The following is a 20056-nucleotide window of genomic DNA, read 5'->3' as shown; positions in this document are numbered from 1 at the left end:
GGTAGGGGGATAGAATGTACAGTTTGTTCAGTGTAAAATGCATTGAAGTCTATGGAAAGTCCCCACAATTCACAAAAACAAACATGTGTGTGTGTGTGTGTGTGTGTGTGTGTGTGTGTGTGTGTGTGTGTGTGTGTGTGTGTGTGTGTGTGTGTGTGTGTGTGTGTGTGTGTGTGTGTGTGTGTGTGTGTGTGTGTGTGTGTGTGTGTGTGTGCGTGTGCAGGCGGAGTACTAACTACAAAAGCCTAGGAAAAACATTTTTATATACATTGCAAGAAACACTGTTAAATTTTGCAAAATCCTGGCAACATTTTATGGTGTAGATCTTCAAAGGCACTTGATGCACCTAGTTTACACAGAAACAGGAACAGTATTATATGGAATATATTATATCTAGTCTTATCTGTCTGAGACAGAAAGAGAGTTAGAGGATGTGCCTGGAGCAGAATGTAAACCTGAATCCTGCTGTTCATGGTGCAGTGCACTTACCCAACATAAAACCTGAGAAAACAAATGTCAGGGCAAATGCCAGGATGCTAGAGGGTGTGTCAACACCAAAAAAGACAGATTTTTTAGCACAAAGGTATTTAATGACCACATCACATCATAGTCTGTAATTATAATTAACACCACCGCTTTCTGATTTGGAAAAAAATCAGCTGTTAGTTTTAATCATAAGAACATTTAATTTAAAAAGAATAACTTGTTAACTTTCAAACAGCAAATTAAATGTCTTATGTGGCACTATTTATCAATCAATCAATCAATCAATCATTTTAAAATGCCTCTTTCTTCATCTAATGCATTTCTACAGGCACATTTCTAATTAAATGAAAGATGCATTAACTAAGAATAGCAGGTGACACATTAACCAAACTGTAATTTTCTCATTTATAAGATCTCTTATAAAAGGTCATGCCAAGATAATGAAGCAGACTGCAGAGTTGATTTACAAGAATAGTTCACACTAAAATAATAATTGTGTGATCATTTACTCACCCTGATGTATTTCCAAACCTGTATGACTGTCTTTCTTCCACAGAACACAATAAGAGGGTCTTTTCTCTCCATTGACAGCATATAGTAATTATGTTAATCATAAAAGGTTTGGTAGGGTTCTATATAATTAATCCTTAATGCCAAAATGGTTCTATATAACAAGAAATGTCTTAAAGGTGCCCTAGAATCAAAAGTTGAATTTACCTTGGCATAGTTGAATAACAAGAGTTCAGTACATGGAAAAGACATACATTGAGTTTCAAACTCCATTGTATCTCATTTGTTTAAAAGACCTCTGAAAAACAGGCAAAAAACCCCATAAATTTCATTTGTTTAAAAGACCTTCGAAAAACAGGCGAATCTCCAAGTCGGGATCATTAATATGTATGCCCTCAATATTTGCATATGCCAGCCCATGTTCAAGGCATTACACAAGGGCAGGCAGTATTAGGGAGCGCAAGATTTAAAGGTGCCACGCGCTGAATCGGTGCATAGTTAATGATGCCCCAAAACTAAAAGTTTCAACATATGGAAAAACTCACACTTATTTAAAAATAAAAACTTATTTAAAAATACATTAAATTACCATTGTAACCAGTAGGTGGTTATATAAATATAATATAATATAAATATAATATATATTTTCAATCGCTTTGCTTTTGAATTATTATTTAGACATTATGAATGATAATGCTGCCCTCAAATGCTAATCTGGAGCCTTGCAAATTTAAAATAAAACTGCACATTGTAATTTTTGTAAGTTAAGTCTATTTCTTACCAAGGCATTTGTCAGTAATACAGTCAAAATGGGGGAAAATGTGAATAACTGCGCTGCAGGTCAACTTAAGGTGTGCCCTTAAATGTTCTGCTTGTGCTCCTAAAATTTCCAGTAAGGGCCTACAGTACTCCTTGTAAAAAAAAAAGTTAGTCTGGAGCCCTGGCAGTGAATCCCCTAAACTATCGTTCTAATAATTTTAACTAAAATACCGTCAACAGAGGCATTGTGTTTTGCTTCTCTGTAAGGCTGCTTCGCAGAGCGCGCACTTGAAATGTTGCCTTGTCCGCTTATTATAAGCATTTTTGGGCATGTTGTTTGAGCTTTACACATCGAAGTGATCTAGTTTTATTGAGTAAATAAAGTAGGCAGGTGCGGGTCACCATATTTTGGTCTTGTTTTCAACCTAAAGCATTTGGATTTATCTCTGTTTATTATGGGCTTGTTCTTGTTTTTGTTTTGTTTTTTTGTTGTTGTTGTTGTTGTTGTTTTCTAGGAACATTTGGCAACACAAATGAGTCAAGGCTTGTAACTCTTTCCCTGTCATTTTCTTCCGCACACATACAGAAGAGAGACACATCTCTGATGTGCTTTTAAATATGTAATTAACAACTAGTTGTTCAGTTCAGTTCTGTACACACTGTGTAGAATTTTTGTAAATGCAGTTGTCACTACCTGCATTTCTTGGGAGTTAATTCAGTTCTGTCATGACAACTGTCTGAGTGTTTGGCATGGTAATGGGTATGACAATGTTGATATGTTTGGTCTTGGCGAAATAAATCTACTGCACTGCTGCTGCTGTTATTGGTGCTGCTGTTGCTGCAGAGCAAGTACGGGATTCTCAACTGCCAATACAAAACCCGACACGCTATCACATACTGCTGCTGTACAATATAGACCCATAGCAGATCTATACAAGTGGAGCTGGGGAAGGTAAGAAAGTTTCTGAAAGCGTGCTGCAAACTGCTACAGCAAATGCTGGCCAAGTATTTGAAAGTTGAGCAGCAAACTCATTGGCTACTGATACAGCAGGAACCAATCATCTCTGCCCTATAGAGAATGATGTGATTGCAAGCAGATTGAGTTAAGGACCTATCAGCCTGTGCCATCTAGAGTTTCATGACAGAACTTTGTATTTGTAAAATGCGGTTGTCACTAAACAGTGTGTGTACAGAATAGGATTAAACACTAAAAGGTGAACTAACTACCAAATTTAGCTGCAGCGTGTACATTGCCTATATGAAGCACTTGATATAACCCTTTAAGATTCTCTATAGAACCTTTTCTTCTAAAAATGTACAGTAAATGATAACAGAATGTCATTTTTGGGTATTTGAAGCTTTATTAATGGCCATATAAGTAAAAACAGGTTGAAGATCAGTCCTAATTAGAACTGTTATCTAATTATCTTATTCATTGCACTCTTGACTCGACTTGATATTAGCACATTATAAACAAGTATGCTTATAAGTACCTAAACGTCACTGCCTTGAAGTGTGTAGAGAGCGGCACACACGCAAATGCACTGTTGCGATAGCAACAGTATTATAAAATCATCAGTAAGACAACTCGCACAAGAACACTGAAGTGCTACAGCATGAAAAAATGCCTTCAGGGATTACAAGAGAAAAACAAGAGACTCTCAACTCTCAACAACTCTTAGAAAGTAAAACAGACAGAAAGAAAAAGAAATGTGCAGGGATTAATTTTTTTTTTTTTTTTTCACTCTTAGGCCTGAAACATACTCTATGCAAGTATGAATGTAAACACTTTAAGCTATGCAAGGGTAGATTTCATGTGTCATGTTTTTGAAATGGGTTCAAATTCAATTCAAATCTCAGTGCAATTACGTGTTACATTTTTGTTACTGCCACAAGGGACACTATAGCTTCTACAGTTGATGTTCTATTTCCATAGTTTTAGAGACTCTTGCTGAGCAAGTACAAGCTAGTTAAACTATCAAAATGTTTATAGCTAGCTACCTGTTTACATCTTATTTAAAAGCACACACGTTTGAAGGTTACTCCATTCCTCCCTTGAGGTTTAGAAGTACTGTATGTACGTATGGCTGTGCAGTGCACTGGTGAAGTATTTCCATCCACATATTTACATAAAGTGTGTTTCTGGCCTTATATTTTTAAACATTTTTGATGATAGGCTTTCAGTTGTAAGGGGCTTTAACTCTGAAATCAAATAATTGTTTCATTCTTATTATGCAGTATTCAATCCCCATTGTATGTATAAAATATTATACTCACACTTTTTGAAGACACAAATCATATATTTCACTATAAACAATGTTTTTTTTTTTTTTTTTTTTAAAGTTGTAAATAAAGTAAAGATTATTGAAGTATGTTTTATAAAAAACACTATTTCAGTTTCATTTTGTAGTTTTTTTCCATGTTCTCACTTTCATATTCTATCCTCTTTTGTAATTTTTTTTTAAGATTTCATCTTTATTATTCTTCAGGAAGTAACATCATGTTTTATTATTGAGTGGTTTGTCCCACTTAAAGGGATAGTTCATCCTAAAATGAAAATTAAGTCCTCATTTACTCACCCTGGTGTTGTTGTAATGCCATTTGCCCTTGAAGATTAAAAAAGATCAAAAAAAAAATGCAACATGAAATGCAATCCATGTAACTTCTTCTCTGAAGCGAATATATCCATTGTGTTCATCCTAACAAGAATTTATCGACTTCACATCTGTAAACTGTCATTATGACCTGAGTCATACAAAGAAAGTACACAGATATTTTTTGGGGGAGATTTCTAGGCTTTGTTTTTCATGTTGTATTTTTGTTAATCTCGATTTCTTTGTTTTTTCTGTGCGAGTGTAAACTGCAGCGCTAATACAGTCTCATGAACGCACACGTCATGCAGCCGTGCAGAAAAGACCAATGACCAAAGTAAAGAATTTTATTAAATAATACATTCAATTTCGGTTTTCGAAAACACCCATATATAATAATAATATACAGCAAGTGTTGCATAGGATTATTCTGTGATACTTGTGTCTTTTTTAAAAAAGCTTGATGCTGGTCACTATTCACTGCCAATATATGGACAAGCATAAAGCAGGACATTTTAAAAAAAAATCTCCTTTTGTGTTCCATAAAAGGAAGAAGGGCATATGGCATTAGAACACTAGGGGGAGTAATTTATGACTTAAAATCATTCCATTATGTTTTGATTAAAAAAAAAAAAAAAATGTGGTTAAAAAATTAACTAATCAAAATTAACTTCAAGTTGATATTCTCAATCCCTCAATGAGCAATGACTAAATCAGGGTGCACAATGTACAACTTTGGCCACAATTTGGCAATTTTTTTGACAAATTTTCCAAATCCTAAATGATTCTTCTGATCCGAGGCCAAAATCTGTAGTCTTTGATCGCTAGTTTGACAAGTTCACTGACAGCCAATTAATGACCAATGCGATCAACTCCAGTGAAATTCTGCCAATGTCAGAGGTTTGAGGCACAATGACAATCCTGCAGTGTGACTTCTCCTACGATGATCATTAAATAAAAAAAACAATAGGAGCGCAGAACCTGATGACAAAATTAGTGCGACAACAAACCACCACTTGCTCCACACACATCGTCTTAATTTTTTTCCATTTTCCTTTTTTTAGGACAAGCCATGAATTAACGCTACCATTTGTTTTCGCTTGCTAGCCACAATTTCATATTCAAACATGTCACGTATGATGTATGATGGTGATGATGTGTGTGTGTGCACAAGCTATACCTTCTTGGTGAGCTCGCTGGCCTCATTTATGTAGCGATCCCTCTCTTTCTCCAGCTGGTAGATAATCTTTCGCTGTTTCTGGGCTTCATCCCTGTAGTTTAAAATCTCCTGTTCCAGCGTCTTCTTTGACTGTTCCTGTAGCTTAACAATGGTCTGCTGTTTGTCTGTTTCATTCGCCGCCTTGATCATATTCTGGGAAAATACGCACATACAGACGCAAGAGGTTACACAAAAGATCACTTTGTAAATATACTTAGCAAGAGTGACTCAAGATTTTCAGAAAATAGATGTAAAAACCAAGCTTGAGAATAGGATGATTTTTCTCTGTGATGTTTTACTGTTCAATAGATCAAAGAAGCAATTCTCCAAGGTAAGCTGATATCAAAAGCTATGTTTGTATGCCACAGTGTGTGTATTTGTGAGACAGATTGTCTCCTGTGCAATTAAATATGAATATCCTGTTATTTTCATACGCACAATAGCAATGCAATATTCAGCACATCAGCAGAAACATCATGCACCTTCTCTTGTTTTTTGAAATCCATCTGTGCATCATAACAGCGTGGGGAAACTATGAGAACTATGAAACTGCAGAACTGCTGAAGAAAATTAGCCCTAAGGATGAAAAAATAAACCTCAAAGACTCGTCTAAAAGCTAACCTGGTATTAAGATTTGTTTCAGGTGATCCAAAGCACATCCAAAACTTAGGCCCGGCGTCATGTGTTGATCTCATGCCCCCTCCCCCTCCTCAACAAAGCTTGCTGAGAGAACGCGATCTCATTCAAGAGAGACATCCTCCCCACTGAACGTGATTTCAGCTTGCTTTTGTTTTTGGGGTCTACTAGAATGTTAAAAAAATACATTATTTTGTACATATTTGACATTGTTGCAGCACCTCTTTTCCTAGTCTGTCAGTAACGCTCTGTTCAGTTCCTCTCTATTCAGTCTCTATGAAGCCCCTCCATCTGAAAAGCGCAATGTGCTCTGATTGGTCAGCTGGACCAGTGTATTGTGACTGGACAACTGCTTCAAGCATGTTTCGGAAATGTCATGCCCCTTACCAAGTTTCAACACACTACTAACATGACTCAACTTGGGCTGCGTTTCCCAAAAGCATCGTAAGCTTAAGTTGATCGTAGCTCCATTGAAACCAATGGAGCTACGATCAACTTAGGCTTACGATGCTTTTGGGAAACGCTACCCAGGCCTCGTCCCCTTTTTTTTTTTTTTTTACATATGAATTATTTAAATGAGGAATATTGTGACGTGTTCCTTCTCAGAAGAAAACAATTGAGGCATTTCAGGGAGTTTAGAAACAGTGCAAACCTATATAGAGAATAACTCCATCTGGAGTGACTTTTTTGACATTGTAACTTTGCAGACCTTTTTCATGCTTAAACAGCAACATTACTCACTAAAGAAAGTTGAATGTGTAAAAAAGCATAATAGGTCCTCTTTAAAATTGAAAAATATATATTTAAATTCCACTGACAGGTGTTGAAAAACATTGTTTTGTCAGATACTGTTCTTTTCAATTGCTAACATACTTTTGTCCAATCTGTAGTCACATTTTCAAAACTCTAAACACAATTAGCACAACATCCGTCTGATGTGGCCATACCATCAACACAATTCATTTTTACACATTATTCAGTCAATTAACACGTTACTAAAATGCTTCAATTTTCTTTTCATAAAAGCTTTTTTTTATTAAAAATATGGATCTTTCTCATCTTATTTACAAATGCTTAAAATGAATATCAAATGAAGATCTAATGTTCCAGTCTTTAAATACAGTATATAAAACCTCTACTTTTGCAACAACAAAAGCTCAAAAGTACTAAAATATATATGTGTTCATATATATATAACAAATACTGAAACAACTGATAAGTATTTTTAATTAGCAGATCACTGAAATATTGAGAAATAGCAGATTCCAATCTCAGTTGGAGGCATAACATTGAAGTTATTTTCATTACATACAGTAAAATATGACTGAATTGGTTTTGTTCAGTGTGGATGCAGAACAACACAGAGGAGCAGAGAGAGAGAAAAAAAAATAATGTCTGGGTGAGGGAGAGGAATAGATAAAGGAGTAGTTGAATCAGGACAAGGGAGAAGAAGAGGTATGGGAGAGGAGTAAGAATGTGTGCTGAATTGTGCATTTCTATGGTTTTCCCCCTTACACCTATGAAAGCTTATTTATGCCATGCATAGAAAATAAAAAAGGTAATTGTGACTTTTTTCCTCTCAATTTATAGTTCATATCTCACAATTCTGAGAAAAAAAGTCAGAATTGTGAGATGTAAACTCACAATTGCAAGGAAAAAAATTAGAATTGTGAGATAAAAAGTCACAATTACCTTTTATGCTTTTTGCCATGTACACACTATAAAATGTGGGAGTAAATCCCCTAAATTATCATTGCATGTGTGTACAGAACACTACTCACTCTCAAAACTGCTATGATTGACAGCTTGGAAACCATAGCAATGTTCTGGCATCTTGCATGTTTGTTATTGTGACCGAAGTAATATTATAGTGACAAAACACTCGTTATTTTCAGCAATTTAACTACAACACAGTCGACGGAGACGTGATGTTTTGTTTATGCTTGTACAGCCTGTTTCACACAAAGTGCTCTTTCTATGTTGCCATGATCACTCATTTTAAGAGTTTTTGGGCTTGTTTACAGTTTTTTACAATCGCTAGGACACATTTCTCAATACTTAGTTCACTTTTTCAAAACTCTTCACACAGTTCTCCTAACCAACTTTCATCTTGGCACAGAGGTTAACTTCACATTCAAAATGCACTAAATCTACCAAAACACTTCTTCCAGAATTCTTCCAGTACACTAGCAAAGGTTTTCACCAAGCAAACACATTTTGTCAAGGGACAAGGGTCCCTTGACCCTTGGGACCCTTGGGTCCCTTCAAGGGTCATCATGTCTCCTTACTCTGCAGGACTGCAGCAGTTGCTGAGAGTCTGTTCGGATTATGGAGAACAATATGACATCGAGTTTAACTCTAAGAAGAGTGTAGTAATGGTTGTAAGAACAAAAGAGAACCTTAAGTCTGTGTTTCCTGTGTTCTACCTCTTTGAAGAGGAGTTTGCTGTTGTGGAAAAAGTCAAATATCTTGGTCACATTATCAGGAGTGACCTAAGTGACGATGATGACATTCAGAGACAGTATTGTAAATTGTGTGCACAAGCAAATATGCTGGCACGCAAATTTCACATGTGTTCAAATAAGGTAAAAGTGTGTCTGTTTAAAGCTTACTGCACCCCGCTTTACACTGCCCATTTGTGGTTCAGTTTCAGTAAAAGTAAATTTAGGAAGTTGCAGGTTGCATATAATGATGCGCTTTGCATGTTATTGAAGGTCCCTCGATGGATAAGTGCCAGTTTGTTATTTGTTCAAAATAATGTTCCCACCCTAAGTGCGGTGATTCGGAATTTGTGTATACATTCATGAAGCGCCTTGAGCTCTCACAAAATGATATTATAAATGTTTTAACAATGCCTGAGCTGAGCACTCAGGTTATTTTGGTTATTTTCAGATTTAGCTCCAAGCTCTGGAGACACTGGAGAAAGTGCTTATATGGTTCCTAATTGTTATTGTATTGTTTTGTTGTATTGTTATTGTTTGTTTGTATTGCTTTCTTTTATGGACTTTTTATGAGTCTGAAATAAAGTTTGAAAAAAAAAAATGTCACTCATAAAACATCGACCTACAAACACTAACATCAGTTAGCATCATGGGCGACATTTGTACCTGCATCAGCAAATTCGCAGAAATTTTAAGCAAAAAAGTTTAAGTTTGCTTGTTTATTTACTCATTTATTTAATAATTCACTTAATTTTATTATCAATTTCATCAGTCTATCAGTTTCATTTTTAATAGTTTCATCTAATTGTTTTGATAGTATTTGATTTTTTAGATTCAGAATATATTTCATATCTATATTACTGTAGAAATGTAGCAAATTTCTGTCTTATTCAGTTTTGTATTATGTTATTGTTTTGAACTTAAGTGTAACAGTTTTTTTTTTTAAAAAAACAGTATGTAAGCATGTGCAAATTGGCGTGTAGGTTGTGTCGAAATGAGAAAAGATTTCATGTAATTTAAAAGATGTAGTTATTGAATGCATTTTGTGCCAAAGCAATAATAAATGATCCACAGCGTAGCCCACATAGATTTCTGTTTTGCTCACTATGTGAAGAGTTTTGAAAAAGGGACCCAAGTATTGAGAAATGTGTCCTAGCGATTATAAAAAACTGTAAACTCGGCTCATACAGCTATTGGCTTTATGGAGAACGTGAGCAAACACGGGTCGTGATATTTTGGTTATTTTCTTATTTTCAGCATAAAGCATTTGGATTTATTTCGGTTTATTATGGGCTTGTTCTTGTTGGCTGTTTTTTTTTTTTTTTTCAGCAAGATCTGGCAACACGAATGAGTCAAGGCTCGTGTTGCTTTCCCTGTGATTCACCGCATATACAGAAGAGAGATCTCCGATAAACTTTAAAAACGCCATTAAAAACTAGTTGTTCAGTTCAGTTCTGTACACACTGCACAGAATTTCTGTAAATGCGGTTGTCACTACCTGTATTTTACTGAACGATGTGTACAAAAAGGGATTAAGTACTAAAAGGTGAACTGACAACCGAATTTAGCTGCAGTGTGTACAGTACGTGGCACTTTATTCTGTGGCGGAAAAAAGTTTCCATAATAACCGAAGGCCATGTATGTTGGATTTGTTGTTGATCAATGGCAGCAGTTTCATGTTTTCATTTCAGTAAAAGCTTCATGTAAATCTTGTGGAAAAATGCAGTGGTCTGCACAGGGCACTAACTACCAAGGGGACACCATCCCACCCTCAATGGGGGCACTCTCTACCCAAGAGATTTCAACGCAGGTGGCAACTTAAGTTCTGCATACGGGACCCATTTGACCAGTAGCTGCCCTGAGCAATTCTGTTACTTTCTTCTTCTTTTTTTCTACTGTACACTTATAATGTAATGACTTATTCACTTTTAGATAGCATGTTGCTATGTTGCTTTGGGGCAGAAATTTAACTATTTGGCTAATTGTGTGATGTAGGTGTATTGCTGTGTTAAAAGAGTTTAGAAAACGTACTTTAAATATTGGTAAATGCTTATTAGCAATTGTAAAAAACTAATGTTTTCCTTACAGGTGGTTTCATTATGTTTTAATATTGTTGTGAGGTCATTTTGCTAGAAGTAAATTAGAAACACATGTCCACACACACCTTATTCAGGATGGCCTTCTCCCGCACCAGTTCATCTATAGCCTTCTTGTCCATTTCCATCTGATTTTTTGAGGCCTCCATTTCTAAGAAAAACAGAAAAAAGGCACTTATTATTTTTTTTTTTTTTTTTTTTTTTTTTAGTTCTTCTTTCAAAGCCAGCGGGATATAGCACTAATTGTTACTTTTCTTTTTGAAAGGCTTTTCGCTAATAGGGTTGTTTTCAGAAGCACTTTCCACAGTCTGTGAAGGACCAACGTAAAATAATTACACAATTCAAGAAGCCCATTATACGGCTGCAGGCAGGAGGAGGTAGAAAAGAGAACTGGGACATGCAAAGATAGAAAAAAGGAAAGAGTGAGAATGAGCGAAACGGGAGAATGGAACGGTGCCGTGTCTTGGCCGTCAGTGAGCAGGCTTGCATGAGTGGACGATGTAGGGCTGCGCTGTCATGTGAAATGGCCATTCCGTGTTCTATCCTCGAATGACCCCGCCTCCTCCGCTCTTCGGACAGCCAGCTCACTGACCCCGCTGTCACAGCCCATCTCATCAATCACCCAGCTAACCCTGATTAAGATGACAACATCCATCACCGTGGAAACCCCGATTAAGATGACAACAGGGCTATGGCTCCATCCATCAAGCATCAAACACCCTCCATCCGAACCGTCCAATCAGAGCCTGGAGACTTTCACTAATATGTGGATTTCTTTATAAATTACTGGCTTGATTGAAGTCTGATCATTTGTCAAACTGCGCAGATGGGATCAAGGACACTAAGACAAATTAAGTGCACATTTTGTTTTTGTCGCTCCATGAAACTTCCACTCATACTTTTTCTCCTCCATTTGGAGATGTTCTGTCATTTCAAAGAGAATGTATGATACAGTATGTTAGATATATTTACAATATGTTCTGACAGGATCACAGGGAAAAAATGCTAAATGCAAATATCAAAAACCAACTAATCATTTAATAGCTAATGCAAAAGAGAAATTCTACTGTATTTTGGTACAAATTCATCTCATGTGTTAAAACAGGTGGATAACAACATCACCAGGTCGCCTAAAATAAAAAAAGAACAAAACTATGCAAATTAAATAAAAATAAAGCACAGATTATGTCAGTGGTTCGGAGCGTGTATCAAACTGCCAAAGTCACGTGATTTCAGTAAACGAGGCTTCGTTACGTCATAATGTTTCAAAATTTCAATGGTTCACCACTGGTGGCCGTGACTTTGGCAGTTTGATACGCACTCCGATCCACTGATTCAAAACAAAAGTTTCGTAAAGCTTTGAAATCGCCCTTCAGTTGACATTGTTGAATAAAGTTGTTATTTTGTTTTTTTGGCGCACAAAAAGTATTCTTGTCGCTTCATAACATTAAGGTTGAACCACTGTAGACACATCACAGAACTGTTTTAAATACGTCCTTAGTAGCTTTCTGGATATTGAAAGTGTTAATTGTATTGCTGGCAATGGAGGCCTCACTGAGCCATCGGATTTATCAAAAATATCTTAATTTGTGTTCCGAAGATGAACGAAGGTCTGAGGGTGAGTAATAAATGACAGAATTTCATTTTTGGGTGAACTAACCCTTTAAATTGTTCTGTAAGGCCTTCATATATAGAAACTTTTAGGATTTCCCATCATAGGATGATTTTATGGATTTAGTTTTAAATAATTGATTTTGTTTTAATTCCTTTTCATTTTGATTACATTTTATGAATTAAACAGCTTGTACACATACTTTATCACTAGAAAAGACTTAAATAAAGAGTTCTTTAAAACTAAGTGTATGGAAACCCACTGAATCTTTTTATTTTCTAAGAATAATGATAAAAAATCTGGTTCTGTGCTCAATCACCACTTGGTGTCCAATATAAAATCTGAGTATGTAAGGTGGTTTTAGAGTATAAGAAACTGTTGCTGTTTCTAGACAGTAAACCTTATGAAACAGCCACACAACTTTCATTGAAAGTTCACATTCACATATTCATGTTATAGGCATATACATTTACATCTTACCATAGTCAACAATTATTTCAAAGAAGTAAAAAGAATTGCATAAGGCAGGTCTTTTGTGTTGCAATCTACCCAGACAAAGCTCTTTAGATTACAGGTTAGATGGTCAATAATTGATGAGACTGATGGAAGTGTCCAGCCATATTGGCTCTAGAGTCTCTCTGAGCAGTGCAGCCTGTATGACGGAAGGTAAGACTGAGGTTAAGCACCAACACTCCGCTCAGCTTGTCTACACAGATCTCATCACTTAGCCAGTGTGATCCAAAGTGACTAACTTTACATGGACAGTCCTCCTAGAGCAACCTAAGTACTGTGCTCAATGGTGACAGCTCAACCTGCAGCCTTCTGGTTACCAGACCAGATCTTTACCACTATATCTACCCCATGAGACACTTGGAGCTGAAACCATTAGGATCCACTGCCTTTCCTGCATAGAGTCTCCTGAGAAATCTATCTTCACATGCTCAGCTGGGAGGAACAGAACATGAGTATCATCAGAGTAATGGATCCTGGTTTTGGCAAGAGGTCATAGTGTCTGGAAGAAGAAGGATGAGGTGAGCAGGTGTGGAGGGGAGAAGCAAGAGATGGAAGACAGAAGGACTCTGGGTCCAATCTGTTAAAGAACATTCATTCACCACAGGAGTGCATCTCAGATATTAACACACAATCCTGCCTCAAAATAGACTCTCAGTAGACAGAATGCTTACACTGGATATTGTTTAAACATAAGCACACAGTAATTCTCAAATGGCACATTCATCAGCTCGTACTCGTGACCCCTGTTCACTGACATTATAAAGCTCAGATGCATCAGGATATTAGTATCTCAGATTGTGTTCAACAGAAAGAAGAAAGTCATATACACCCAGGATGGCTTAAGGGTGAGTAAAGCTTGGGCTAATTTTCATTTGAAAGTGAACTAATCTTTTAAGTGATACATTTGTCCTTTGATGTACGCAACAAATGATAAGCCTTTTTCACTATTAATTGATAGTAGATAGACCTATTTATTTTGCTGCCCTATGCACAATTATATGGTTAGCTGAACTTTATTATCTGCATCATTTCGTCCCTCCTATACACAATGCCTTTAGAACAGACCTTCGACCCATTTTTGTGTCGCAACCCACTAATTACAACGTGATCCCCATTGATCCTGTAAACGTTGGTTTTGAAACTTGATAGTTAATGTCATTTTGTTCCATTAATTTCCCCTTTTTATTGTTTCGTTATATTATTCCTTACAAAGCACAAATAAACAGACTGTTTTACGCCTCCAGATAAGCAGTCTGAGCTCTGAACATAAATCAGATACAGAGACTGGGGTTACTTTATCACCCTGGAGTCCAATGCCGCCATGTTTCCTTTCCCTTACTACTCTGGAACTGTGCTGCGCACACTCCCAAGGCCTCTGTGGGTGTGCAAGGAAATATTAGTAATGGTGGAAAATTTAGCTATAAATTTACAGGTTTGACATGAGCTCATATGTCACACATAGCAATGTTTTATTGACAAAGAAACGTTTACATTGCAAGCATTAAACATAATGCAAGCATTTTGTAATGTCATGAATTCAGTTTCCATTAAAATAGGTGTCTTAAATTTCCCATACAACGATCTAAGTTGCTTCTTAACTACGATGCAACATTGAAGAAATCAACTAGCTAGTCACAACTGTTTCCCGAAACCATATTGTCGCAGAATTTGTCGTTCAACCACGTTGGTTAATGATATCATGCAGTGGTGGAGTAAAAACTCCTTTTAATGAATATGTTTGTGATCGAATTAAGGACAGATATTTTGCTATAACTGACGGACATGTGATCTGAGGACTTATTCTCATTTTTCTCATGTTATTTTGCTTTATTTCCAGATTCAATAATAGGCTCCTTCTTACGTACAAGAGCACGTACATACGCACTCTTCAAAAAGAGCACTTTAAATCTCTTGACAAACTAAAAGACGTAAATGACATTTGCATTCTAAATAAATAATATAGATTGTACTGAATGTCAACATGCTCAAGATAAGGATTTATTAAGCCCACATGTCATGCAAACAAGAATCTTTGCTTCTAACCACAGATCGAGAGCTGTCGTTCCAACCACACCAATACTGCAATGCTGTTTGTGAAATGTTCATCAAAACTATGTTTGAACTATGCTGATAACGATGGAACTTGCAACCATAGTTGGCTAATTATGCTTTTGGGAAATGCACCCCAGAAACACACTTTCCCAGTCAATCATTTTGTGACTCTGTGATTACTAATATCTCTGGAGTGAGATATTAATGTGGAGTGGATATCTTTTGGAGTGAGGGCATGAGATCGGCTCAGCCTGGCAGAATTTAGCAAAAACCCTCAAGACATTGCCTCAGCAGTAAATTATATTAAATACCTGTGCCTATTTTTTTAGGATTAGCATGAGAGGTAATTAGGAGCCTGGATATCACAACACTTGCAAATATACAGTTCATTTGTGGCGGACACCCAAATGAGATCTAATGATAATTAGACTTGATTTAAAAATAAAACTGTAAATTATTCCCAATTTCTCTGAAGTTTGCACTATCACACAGACTGAAATGTGTAAATATTCTCTGAAGCTTCACATTTTTTGCACTGTGATTTTTGTTGTACTGTGCAGATTAGAGTCAGACAAACTGATTTAATAATCAAACATGATCTGTCTCAATAATGTAGAGTCAGTAGCATATTTTTTTTATAAATAAGATGGTTACAATTGAGTCAGAGGAAAGATTTGATTTCAATTGCATCATTTTACTTTTTTGGTAACAAACTAATGTGTAACATGCTGCTGGTCTTTATTTTTCCAACTTGGTTATGTAATATAGTTTTATTTTGTGCAAACTTATTTGTTCAAGTAAAGATCACCAAGCTAATTGGGATCGTTATTGCTTTATGTGCCAGATAAATACTTTAATACTTAAATATTTAAAAAATAAATTGCCCATTTCAACAGCTTTGATGTAGTTATCCGCAACCCAATTTTTCAAAAAACTTGACTGTAGTACTACTTTAAATAATGAGAAGCTTGTGCCTGGTAAACAACATGTTAGGTCGCCATCAGCTCAATGGGGAACCAATGAGAGAGAGAGAGAGAAAATCCATATTGGGGACTGATTAATATCAGAAAAGAAAGAGAGAGATACATATGAATGTGAGACAGTGTTGTGTAAAAAGACACAAACCGAGACAAAGAGAAAGACAAACTGATGCAAGTATCAGTTTCCTTCCAAAAACCTACAATAGGTATTAAAATAGTATAGGGAAGAACCAAAGAAGGACAGGACAGTATGTGCCAGTAAATGAAAGTCAGAGAAGTGGAGAGGAAAGTAAAGAGGTCAAATGAATGAATAAATAAATAAAAATGAAATTAGATGTATTCATTGTTTGAATATAATTACTCTAAGCACTATCTTCCTTCAAAACTAATTACCTGTGTTTAGAAAGAGAAAGAGAACAAAGAAAGAATGATGAGGTGTTTTGAAAGGATGGGGAATAGAGAAGTCTTCCCTGAAGCCTTCTTGATAATGTTAGTCAAGGTTTCTTTCCCAGAAAATATCATAATTTAGTTTCACTTGTCCATTTCTCAACCTCTCTTAGTCCAGGCCAAAATATATCGCAGTACACTGAAACAAGAAATCGTGTAGGATTTCCTTTCAAGCTATTTTCACTCACTAATTGCTTTTAACTTCAGCTTTTATTTATTTATATAGCACATCTGAAAACAACTTTGTTGCCCAAAGTGCCACAAAATTAAAAAAAAAAAAAAAAAAAGATTATATAAAATAATAACATATACCATGCCTGCACACACACAGACACACACACACACACGCATAAATTAATTAAATTAAACACTGTAACGCACCAAAATAGAAACTGTCCAATGAGATCAGTTTAGAAAGAAATGTTTCCGATGCTCAGGGTTCCCTTACTTCAAAAGCTAAGTTAAAAAGATGCGTTTTCAGCTGAGACCTAAAAACCTCGATAGATGGAGCCTGCCGAATATAAAAAGGAAAACTGTTCTGAAGTAGAAAGTACTGAAATAGTACTCCAATACTCTTTTTTTTTCTTCTTATTCTTACTTTTATTTACAAACTTCAAAAAAATCCTTTTACAAAAGGCCTGTTCACACCAAGAACGATAACTACAAAGATAACTATAACAATAAATATATTAGATATTAGTGTACACACCAGTGGAGGATATTGTTCTGTTTATTCTAAGCGTTGGCTTAGTTTTGTTGTCGTGTGCTTTAATGCTCAAGTAGATACGTGCTTTTAATGCTCAAGATGCGTGTATAATTGTTCATGGTTTTGTCTTACTTTTGTGAACTTTTCCCTCACAGAATCAGCAGATATCACAGCTGGAAAGATATTGGTTTGTCAGTGGCAGAGTTCTGCTTTTATTTCATGTAATATTTGCCTGGCTAAAAACAGTCATGGGAGCCAAACGGATCATATGAAAAATAAAAAGATTACAGATTTTGAATCTGGACGGGTTTTTGATTCGCCATGCAAGGTGTTTATAATATCCAACGCACGAATCACTCAACTCAAAAGAACTCAAAAAACTTCAGTTAAAACCCCATGACACATCATTTTAAAAGACAACACACACAATAACACGCTTTGCATCAGTAAGTTTGAAATCAGTACGTTTGTGCATACTTAGTAGTCATAGGTTATGACCAGTATGATTTCAGAATTAATTATTTCTTAGCTTATAGTTGTAATGAAATCTGAAAATGAGAGTATGTTGCATCACTCTTTTATTTCATGGGAGTAAGTTCTGTCCTGCTGTCCATAAATAAATTAGTCCCCAGAAGGATGCATGGAAAGAAATCCTATCGCACAGTGTCCGTCAGCTGTAAAGATCTGAACAGAGCTGCAGAATTACAAAGCATTTGATTGAATGTATAATTATGCCACATGAAAGTTAAAATTCATTTCACTACAGTGACATTTCATATTCATACCGATTCAACTGAGCCTGACAGGAAGGTGTATGTGTGTGTGTGTGTGTGTGTGTGTGTGTGTGTGTGTGTGTGTGTGTGTGTGTGTGTGTGTGTGTGTGTGTGTGTGTGTGTGTGTGTGTGTGTGTGTGTGTTCTTGCCTCTCTCCATTCCAATGATCTGATTCCGGAGTGTTTCTCTTTGGTTCTCCACCTCCACTTTCTGCTCCTGAATCTGTCTGAGTCTCCTCTGCACCCCCTCTCTCATTTTTGTAAGCTTAGCGATCTCCTGTTTCAGCTGGGTTACTTCCTCTTCTTTCATCTGAACCACACAAGGTATGAATTCAGTTCACATTTATTTGTATAGCGCTTTCAAGATACATATCATTTACATGAATTGAACATGAACCATTAGTGTGAGTGTCTGTGTGTATACAGTACATGTGAAGCCCAAACTAACCAAAAAAAATGTGTAACTTTAGGGGTACAACAGCTTGTCACTGGGATAGTACCCTAAAACGGGCAATTTTGTACCTTTATAAAAGGTAATTTTATATTTATAAAAGTTCATAGAAGTTCCTTAAGTGTACATATTACTACTATAGGTGCTAAAATGCAGCTTTTTAGGAGTTGATAAAGTACAAAATTGTCCCTTTTAAGGGTACTGCCCCAGTGATAAGCTGTTATACCCCTAAAGGTAAAAAAAAAAATTACAATACACATTTTTTCAGTACTTCTATTTTTTTAAGAAGTCTCCTATATGTTCACCAAGGCTGCATTGATTTGATCAAAAATACAGTAAAAACAGTATTGTTGTGAAATATTATTACAATTTAAAATAACTATTTGTACTTATATTTTAAAATGTAATTTATTCTTGTGTTGGCAAAGCTGAATTTTCAGCATCATTACTCCAGTCTTCAGTGTCACATGATCCTTCAGAAATCATTCTAATATGATGATCTGCTGCTTAAGAAACATTTCTTATTATTATCAATGTTGAAAACAGCTGTGCTGCTTAATATTTGTGTAAAAAATATGATACATTTTTTTTCCTGGATGATTTAATGAAAGTTAAAAAAAAACAGCATTTTTACATCAGTGTAAAAAGTCTTTACTCTCACTTTTGATAAATTTAATGCATATGTTCTGAATGAAAGTATTATTTATAAGCAAATTAAAACTTTAAAAAACTTAAAAACTTGAATGTTACTAGTGTAAATTAAATGCATACTTTATACATGCCATTTTGCTTGAAGTGGGCACTGTGGGAGCTTATTTGATTATATCATCACTGTGAATTGAATTACCTGATTAACTGACTAATATAAATGCCAATACATAAATATGTAAATGCTAATTGCTGGAGAATAAGCTGGACACATATTAGGAGCAAGAGTGATCTAGGGTGCTGAATCTGTGCCCCCTTGTGGCGACCATGAGGTTTGCAATCATCACTGACTCACAGGGAGAGCTGGAGTGCCAGCACTACAGAATGGGTGCAATAAAATAGAATAGGGAAATTTGGTTTGTGGAAATGAAGAAAGAAAAAAGCCTCACATGTTCAGTCAGTCTTTGTGAAACCGAATTTTAGCTTTTTGTTCCCTTATTGGTCAACAATACTACAGGACAAAAGACATGCCCATATTAAACAGAATTCCTAATACAGCTTTAGCATATCCTGCAGAGAGGTGTATTCAACCCAACAATCTCCCACCAGACTCAAGCCACCACAATATAAGCCAGGACAAAGAGAATACAGGGCATTTCATTAAATGTAACATTTGCTATATTAACCCCCGCTGTGACTCAGTTGGAAGCCTGACGGAAGTTTCGAGCAGGAAAGATCCATCACTAGTCTGACGGGAGAGGAAGAGGAATAGAAGCCTTCATCCTCTAGAGCTCTAATTATATAAGAACAAGACAATTTTGTCAGATTTAAAGAGGGCAGCTCCATAAATCTGTAGGTGTGTGTGTGTGTGTGTGTGTGTTTGTGCGTGTGTGCGTGCGTGCGTGTGTGTGCGTGTGTGTGTCTTTGATGCCTAGAATTGATTGCCAAATACTATATGCATCAGTGTAGAGCAGAGATTTGTTCATTCTTCTAATGGAATGTGCTGAAGTACTGCATGCACTTATGCAGACAAAACTGTCCTCAGACTTTAGCTAATCTCCATTTGGGGACATCCGTGGTGGCCACAAATTTAACGTGCTTAATACACACTGTGTTCCAAGTTATTATGCAAGTGAC

At 36.0% G+C, this 20056-nt stretch overlaps 1 protein-coding gene across 1 annotated transcript in view; it reads right to left on the bottom strand.

Annotated features, from left to right (window-relative positions):
- cfap58 (cilia and flagella associated protein 58) overlaps positions 1 to 20056 on the bottom strand; it is a 144443-nt gene that overhangs the window by 111608 nt on the left and 12779 nt on the right. The window contains exons 7-9 of the mRNA XM_067404945.1: positions 17971 to 18130; positions 10807 to 10889; positions 5527 to 5718 (exon numbers count right to left, since the gene is read on the bottom strand). Coding sequence (XP_067261046.1) covers positions 5527 to 5718; positions 10807 to 10889; positions 17971 to 18130 — 435 coding nt within the window. The remainder of the gene's footprint in view (positions 1 to 5526; positions 5719 to 10806; positions 10890 to 17970; positions 18131 to 20056) is intronic.

The sequence above is a fragment of the Chanodichthys erythropterus genome, chromosome 12, assembly GCF_024489055.1.
Source record: "Chanodichthys erythropterus isolate Z2021 chromosome 12, ASM2448905v1, whole genome shotgun sequence".
Lineage (NCBI taxonomy): Eukaryota > Metazoa > Chordata > Actinopteri > Cypriniformes > Xenocyprididae > Chanodichthys > Chanodichthys erythropterus.
Note: the sequence above shows the minus strand (reverse complement) of the source record. Positions and strands in the feature narration are given on the sequence as shown.